Source organism: Abrus precatorius, unplaced genomic scaffold (genome assembly GCF_003935025.1).
Source record: "Abrus precatorius isolate BTA unplaced genomic scaffold, Abrus_2018 Scaffold11, whole genome shotgun sequence".
NCBI lineage: Eukaryota > Viridiplantae > Streptophyta > Magnoliopsida > Fabales > Fabaceae > Abrus > Abrus precatorius.
In genome coordinates, this window is record NW_020874303.1 from 18,062,500 (window position 1) to 18,071,437 (window position 8,938).

The window sequence follows — 8,938 nt, forward strand, 5'->3', positions numbered from 1 at the left end:
AGCTTGATAGCGGTACTAAAGGGAATCGGAAGAAGGAAGGGGATTTGACTTCTTTTTTTTCTGAAGGTAGAGTGCATCATCATATACTATATGTATAAAATTACAATTATATTGATTAAATAATTAATGATTGAAATTTTAATAATTTTATACTTATATATGCTTATGTATTTTATTCCAATCTTAAATTATTAGTCACTATTTCACTTTTGAAAATAAAATTAAGGAAGAAAGAAGTAAAACCAAAATTTGTTAAGGAGTATAGGTGTGGGATAAAAACTAGTTATTAGCTTGATTTCTAAATAATTATTATGGGTGTATTTGGTAAATAGATATTTAATAAAAAATATTAAATAAAAGCTTGTGTTATTATAAATGTTTAAGATAATAAGTAAAATTGTTGTAATTGAAAAAAGATACTAAAATAAATTTATTCTAAATTATCCAAATAAGCTTCAACATATAGCTTATTAAGATAATCTTTATCGTAAATTTATTAGAACAACTAAAAAACATTTAACATGTATGATGATCATGAATCAGTTTCATAAATTCAATCAAGCATGTGTCATTTTGAGCTTGCGTTCTAAAATAATAAGTCTAGCTAAGTTATGTACAATCTAAATGTTTTTCACATTAATGATGATTTCCTTTTGCTCTGACTCATTTCGATCATTACAACAACAAAAAAAAGGCTAATGTCATTGAGTTTACTCACATAATAGTTTTTCATTAGGGTTTAATATCATTTTTTTGGAGGGGGTACGATATAGATTATTATTATACATTTCACATGTTTCTTTTTAAATATATGTCCTTTTTTTCTGGTTTATTAATGCGAGTCATTTGTATGCGAACTGCATAACTTAGTCAATGCATAAAACATGCACATGTGATATGTCCCAACATGTAATTTGAGTATGGTACGTAGACAAACATATTCGACCAAATCAATCAAAATATGTCTACATATGTATTGCTTTGCTAACGAATCAATTAATTGAAAGGAAGCTCAAATATCGCGATTCGATACCAAGATTATTAGGTGGCAATGACATGCATTCAGACAAGCAACACACCTGCAAAAAATATTCAATAGGGGATATATACATACCTTAGATATACTTGATTTTTTTGCCAAAACTGTGTCTTGAAATAGTAACAGCGAGCTATGAACTTGAGGAATAATAAGGATATCGATTTGGGTAGATATACAATGGATGTGTATAAATATATAAAAATACGGTCAATAGAAGCAAACAAGAAATTAAAGTCTTTCACAATAAATAATTAAATTAATTAAGCGATATGCATAATAAACTTAAATTAATTGATGATAATTCCATTATTCCCATGTTTAATTGGGGAAGGGCCCCTAGTAATAGACATTATTTCTATCGGGTACCCTAAAGACAATGATATGCCAAATCATTCGATAAGGATTACGTGGAAAACCAATTGAAACAGAGAATCATATGTGACGAACTGGTGAAAGTGGACAGACACAGAAACGTGTTATGTAATTGTGTTCTTATAATAATAATTAATAACCTGGCCTGCTGATACGCCGTCGACAGTTCAAAAACGTTTTTATGGAAAATTCAACTCACCTTTCACTTATCTGCATGTTATGTTTTATGACTTTATACATAAAGTGGGGTGGATTATCGTACCAGAGGACTAGAAAATGTTGTGCACTACATTACAATAAATTGAATCAATTAACTGCAGCTTCGTTGTACAATTTCGTTAATAAAATCTAATGCAAATTTCTATACTCACGTATGGTCAAATGTCCATTAATCTATAATTCATAAATCATGCTTTTTTTAAGCAAACTTATATTTTTGAGTATTTAATACAATTGCCTATACTCAAATTTAAAATTACAGATTAAATTAAAATAACCTTTTGTTCGTTGACTCACATTTGTTTATAAATTAAATTATTTATTTATAAAATTAATTTAAATATCTCAATTGTTAATTTAATCATAAATTATATCAGAAAATAATTAATTTTTATTTCTATAATAATTTAATATATAAATTATACTTATGATATATTTTAATTTTTTAATATTATAAAAAATTGTACATTGATAATGTATCAAAATGATTTTTTTTATTCATTGTTGTTATTACATTTTAGATTAATTACTATTTTCTTTTTATTGATAGATGACATTTTTGTTTGTATTTCGGGAATCTCTGATCGAATGCGCAGCCATTCAAATCTCCAAGTTCAGAAATATTTTGGTGCAGAGACGGTATCAAAAACTTCCCGAAACAGATTTCTTACTCGATTTTGTGTTATTATTTGTAATAATATTTGTTTACACACTTATAATTTTGTAAACATACAAGTAATCAAATATATTTATTTTATCACATCATGCAATTTTTATTAAGAGATAAAAAATATTTTCTTGTAAGATATAAATTTTTTTTATAATTGTTATTCTGTGCTTTTATAATTTTTTTTATTGACTCAATATGAAATATATTTCATACTTTTTTTAATAATACAAAATTATTTTTTCCTTTTATTTTTTATTATGATTTAAATCATTTTTATTATAAATTAATTATTTAATAAAACAAAATGAAACTATTAAAAGCTGATAAATATTTGGCTTGCATTTTGTGTTACTATATTATAAAAATAAATTATCATTTATTAATAAATAAAATTTGTCAATAGTAACATTCATCCATACAACTTTTGTCAAAATCCTTAGATGTAAATTAAATAAAAAATTTAAGTATAACGTTAAAATTATTAGTTTCAATATAATAAATATTAATTTATTTTATAATAGATAAATAATCAATAAAAGCGATACATCATAAAATAAATAAATAAAATAACATTAAAGACAAAATAAGAATACAGTAATTTTAATAACATCTGATAATAAATAATTAAACATATAATTTAAAAATATAATAATATTAGAAAAAATAAAATCATAAATATTTTTTATATGAATATAAGTTAGATAATAATTTAATAATATAATTTAAATTTATTGACACTTCATTATATTTAACCGGCAACGATTAATTAACATATACTTTAGATTAAGGGTGTGTTTGTCAAAATCAGCGGATAGGTTACCAAAAGTTACAAGCTTAAAGTTAAAAATTTAATTGATTGAATTGAAAGTATTGAATAAAATTAGCTATTAAATGATCTGATAAATAAAAAATATAATTACTTTTTAATTCAAAATTTGAAATTTAGTAATTATATATTTTTAAGTAATTATAAAATTCTCACTTTACTCGCATTTAAAAATATTTTTATCAAATAAAATAAAATAATATGAATTAATATATTTTTTAAATGTTAATATTAAATAATTTAGTTATATATCAACAAGATTTAGTAACAAAAGTGATATAAAAAAGTTAAAAATAAAAACAGCTAAAGTGATAAGATTTTAAAAATTTTAAATATTAAAAAAATATAATAATTAATTCTTTAAAAATATTTTATAAAATATCAGTAACTATTTATTTTAAAAGATTTTATTAACTTAAGTTCTTAAGATTGAAAATAAGTAACTAATAATAATAAAATTTTATTAAAAAAATTATTTATTATATTTTTATAATTTTAATATAATAAATATATGTTTTTTTATAAAAAAAATTATTTATAAATGTTTAAACTCAATTCTAAAATTAAAGTTAATAAAATTATTATTTTAATCTGTTTTATCAAATAATTTTTTTTTTAAAATATCTTTTACTGGCATAGTGAGCCTGAAACGTGTACTCGGCCTTAGTCATGTTGGACTAGCTTGGGTATCTTACTACTACCACCACCCACTGGATTGGGCCTGAATCTATTTTACCCATAACACATATAAAAATATTCACAATCAAACATTTTAATAAAATGGTACGTATGAAAGTACCCAAAAAAAAAAAAAAAATTACAGATAGAGAGTGTTTTTAGTTTGAATAAGCCTTTAAATATAAATAAATTTTATTATAAAATAAAAAATTTCTCTTGTAAATAAAAATATATATAATTCTTGAATTTAAAAAAAATTAAACAAGAGAAAAACATAAGTTGATTTAAATTTATAAAAAATAGTTTAATTTACTATTTTTTTATTGCTATAATTATTTATTGAAAACTGAAATATAATTTATAAGTTATATAAGATATGTCAACAGTAGACAAAACAATGCTGAGCATTAATATTTTTTATTTTCATGTTTTTTCTTGACTGTTTATAGTAAAAGCATTAATTATGTGATAGACATGTGGACTAGCTGCATGCTGACTATTAACATCAGAAAACAAAAGCAGTCTCTGAAAATGTTTTCTTCATTGAAACATGAACATGTTAAATTAGGTCGACACCTGAACCATTACAAGGATATTCAAATAGACAAATATTATATATTTTTCTCATAAAATAAAAATAATTTATAATAAGCCAACAATAACTTGGGAGGATGATAATGCTTCATCAGAAAATGAAAATGGTACAGAGGCCTTGCTAACTCCGGCCTGCTTCTTAATTATAAAGCTTGGTATGATTTATTAATATATTTTATTAGCTTCAGTTTTTAAAATTAAGGTTAATATTATTTTTTTATTTCTTTACTGTATTGAAGAGGTCGAATACAAACTCAAATATCAACATCAGTCGACCGGTAACCCTATCAACACAAACATAGTATTATATATATTAATAAATGGATCAATTATGGAGTGTAATAAGTTTTTATAAAAATTTGAAGCATAATCTATTTAATTATCTATATTTTTTTAAATAAATCTGACTTTTGCATTAAGCAGGACAAACTAGACTTAGTCTAAAGTAGATGAAGCCATAAGATTTCCATCAGTTTACTAACCTACTTGGCTGCTTTTATCTCTTGGTTACAATGGATGTATATATATATATATATATTATTTTTCTTTTCATATATACAATTATAGTATATAAGTAAATTTTTTTTTATAGGCAAAATATATATTATTAGAGAGAGTTTAAGGAAAATTCAAAATCTATATACATAGAGAAAAAAATAAAAAGATAGAAACATACTTATACAAAGATAAAACAGATGCAATTTTGTGGGTTCAGATACTAATAAACTAACAGAATAACTTATTCTTTACTAACAAGTGATAACAATTTTCAGGGTCTCAGAATAATAGAATTTAAGACTTCTCTCTTATTCAAAATACCATTAGAAAATATTATTCTATTTCTATGTAACTACAAAGACCACACTATACTTATCGAAACAATTAATAAACATATATTTTTTCTTTTACTACAACCAACACCAACTCAACCAAGCAAGTGGATCGATAAATCTGAAGGCAAGGCTAGCGAGGATCCAAGCCAACGCGTAGTAAAGTACCAAATTTGAAATGAAATTGAGTACGTTAAAAACAAATGACTTGAAATTTTCTCCAAACCATGACAAAAGCAACAAGTTATATCATCAATTTGAACCCCACGATTAATTAGCAGACCTTTACAAGGAAGTACATTCAACAACAATTGCCAAGAAAATAATAGACACTTAAGAGGGACTTTCCCTCTTCATAGCCTTTGCAAGGCGTCCGTCATATACTGATCTATACTATTAGGACCACTAAAAAATTCAAATAGTAATGAATACGTAGATTACATTGAATAACAACTTGAAGAATCCACAAGCTCGAATAAAAGATTAAAAATTGAAATCTCATGTTGAAAGAGTCTTATTTGCCAACTAACATCCTAAATCCACCTTGTGCCATCATAAAAATCATTCTCCAATACATAAGATTCAACATTCTTTGCCACCGCAAACAATCACACCCCGCTTACTCACTTATCTCTCCAAAAAAAGGTGTGCAATCTTGCACCCACACTCCTATCTAACTTCTCATCCAGTCATGAATTTCCTTGATGAATAACCTCTAACAAATCACGCCATGACAAAGAACATCTGTTGTGAACTGATAAACGTTGAATAGAAGAAGCTAATCTGTTATATCTAGCTTCCAACACCTGCACCCACAATGAATTAGAACAATTAACATCTCACCACAACTATATACCAAGAAGCGCCCAGTTAAACCACTGTACACTCTTAATGCTTAAGCCACCATTCTTTCGCGGTCTACAAACTGTTTTTCATTTCACGCAGAGGATTTTAGATTCATCCTAAACACCTTTTCATAAAAAATTCAGCTGGATAGTGATAATCTCCTTTATCACCGACTTCAACGCCTTAAAAAAGGATAACGAGTGCAATGACATAAAATTAAGAACAACATTAATCAAAGTCACCTTATCTCCAATCGATAAATATCTATGTTTCTATGACGTCAACCTCTTTTTAAGAGTCTTTAACACACCCTTACATGCACTAGGCTTCCTCAGGTTAACACCTAACTGTAACCAAAGATACTTTAATGTGAAGTTACCAATCTTACAATGTAGGAACTCTACAACTAAGTTTTTAAAGTCATCGCCAGTATTAATCCCCAATACACAGCTTCTATAAAAATTAATTTTCATACCTAACATTAACTCAAAGCTAAAGCAATACTACTTTTAAAGTCCACAAGTTCTGAAGTGAAGCCTCTCCCACAATCAATGTGTCATCAGCAAATTGCAGTAAAGAAATATCCAGTCCTATAACCCTAATCTTCACACCAGAGAACAACCCACAGGTCACTGCCTTTCGTATAAAAACTCCTAACTCTTCCACTGCCACAAAAAAAAAGGGCAAGAGGATCCCTCTATTTTAGGCCCATCCAATATGAACCTCCAATATAGGACAACCATTAACCAAAGTTGACAAACTACCCCCATACACACAAGCTTCCATGCAACTGACTCATTTTTCTAAGAATCCAAAGTTATGTAACATAAACAAAAGATATCATCACTCTACCGAATCATAAGTCTTCTCATAATCAAGCTTTAATACAAAACACTTATGGTTATGCCTCCGCACATAATCAACTGCCTCATTAACCATAAGCACAATATCTAACATGTTCCTTTCTGGGATAAAAGCTGATTGTTGTTCCGAGATTATTGAATCCAGAACCCCTTTCAACCTATTTGTCAAAAGTTTGGAAACAATCTTATAAAGGTAACCTAGCAATAAGATAGGCCGAAAATCAGAGATCTGTTATGGGCAATACACTTTTGGCACAAGTGCTACAAAGTAGGATAACAAAGACTTAGGTAGTTTTTCATTTTTAAATAATTCCGCAAGCATACCCATCACTTCTCCCTTGATCACTTCCCAAAACCTCTTAAGGAACACAAAATTAAAACCATCAGGCCCCGAGCTTTTATTCCCTTCACACTCCAAAATCATCATCCTCACTTCTTCTTTCAAAAAAGCATTAACAAGCCCTTCATTTTGTAGAACCGAGACTCTCAGTAAATCATTAACAATAATAGTAGGTCGAAACCAACCTTTACTACTAGAATAATCCATAAAATAAGATACCGTACCCGCTTTGATCTCATCAACCTTTTTGACACTTTTCTCTCTAATTTGAAGTGCATATATATTATTTCGTTGTCTCTTCCTGTTAACACACAGATGAAAAAACTTTGTATCTAAATCACCCTTCTTCCCCCATATCACACGAGTTTTTTGAGCTATGAGACTCTCTCTATTCTTCCTAATCTTTCAAATATCACCCACCAATATCTGTTGACGTTCCTTCTTCACATCGAAAAGTTCCATCACATAATTTTTATCATCAATTAAGCTCAACTTAGTTGTCAAATCAGAAAGCACTTTATCAACATTTTCAAACAACTCAATGTTCTATTTTTTCAATACAATCTTAACATTTCTCAACCTCTAGTTAGCTCTCTGGGCAGCACATAGAATAGTAATATCTCTTTTTCACGCTTCCTCCACCACCTCCACAACTTGCTTATGAGTCAGCCAACAATTGTTAAATCGAAATAGTTTCAGACTCCAGTTAATCACTTTGTGCTTTAGAATAATGAGACCATGATCAGACACATCTTCCTTAGAACCTGAATAAAATCATCTCTCCAGTAATCAAGCCAGGAACCAGAAAAAAGAACTATATCCAACCTGCCCATCATAGAAGCATCCCCTTTATTCATGTAAATTTTCTACCCACAAGTAGAAGATCCACAAGCTTCATTTCCTGAATGAAAGAATTGAAGTCATTCATTTCAAAGATACTATGGTCTGCAGTATATTTTGCACCACATGTGAATTAGTAAAATTTATCTTATTTATAATAATTAATAAGGAAATTATTATTAAAAAACAATGTTATTGGTAATTAATTTTTAAAAATTAAATTAATAAATTATAAATTTAATTAAAATATATTAATACTATAAATATTTTTATGTTCTCATTTAATAAGGCATTATTGTATCACTAAAAATTATTAATCTTTATTTATTTCAAATTTTATAGCTTAATTGATTAATAGTATAAAAATTATATTAATAATATAAAAGTACTCACAAATTATTTGATATTTAATTTTTTAAAATAGTCATAAAAGTATATTAATTATTAATAAGAAATATACTTAAAGTGTTTAAAAGATATATTTTTTGTTTCCTAAAAAATTTAATAAAACTAATTTATCATTTAAAAATATTATTTTAAAATTAAAATAAAAAATATCAAGAGATGGATACTTTTGTTCATAAATAGTTTAATTATAATTGTGATAAAAAGTCTTAATTATTTTTATAATTTTAAATTAAATATATATATATATATCATGTTACAAAAATATATTTATTTAATATTATTAATATTTATATTATATTTTTTATTCTCTATAATATATTAATTATATTAAAGTAATATATAATAAAAAATTTATTAATAATTTTTATATTATAATAATAACTTTATTATATTTTGAATAAATATTTAATTAT

General features: G+C 25.9%; 1 protein-coding gene across 1 annotated transcript; it reads right to left on the reverse strand.

Annotated features, from left to right (window-relative positions):
• Window positions 1-5,917: 5,917 nt before the first annotated feature.
• On the reverse strand, window positions 5,918-7,364 carry LOC113855742. The gene is made up of 3 exons (XM_027487372.1): window positions 7,262-7,364; window positions 6,927-7,135; window positions 5,918-6,034 (listed from the first exon to the last, which is right to left on the reverse strand). Exons 1-3 carry the CDS (start codon window positions 7,362-7,364, stop codon window positions 5,918-5,920), a joined length of 429 nt encoding a protein of 142 aa, XP_027343173.1.
• Between the last annotated feature and the right edge of the window lie 1,574 nt (window positions 7,365-8,938).

Bases quoted from the DNA above. Each gene is read 5' to 3' on its own strand.
- LOC113855742 (XM_027487372.1), bottom strand. From the start codon at position 7,364: ATGATGATTTTGGAGTGTGAAGGGAATAAAAGCTCGGGGCCTGATGGT. The intron at 7,136-7,261 runs GTATGCTTGCGG...TCTTATTGCTAG, and splicing joins GATCAAGGGAGAAGTGATGG to GTTACCTTTATAAGATTGTT. The intron at 6,035-6,926 runs GTAGAGTGATGA...TTGTGGGTGCAG, and splicing joins ATGAGAAGACTTATGATTCG to GTGTTGGAAGCTAGATATAA.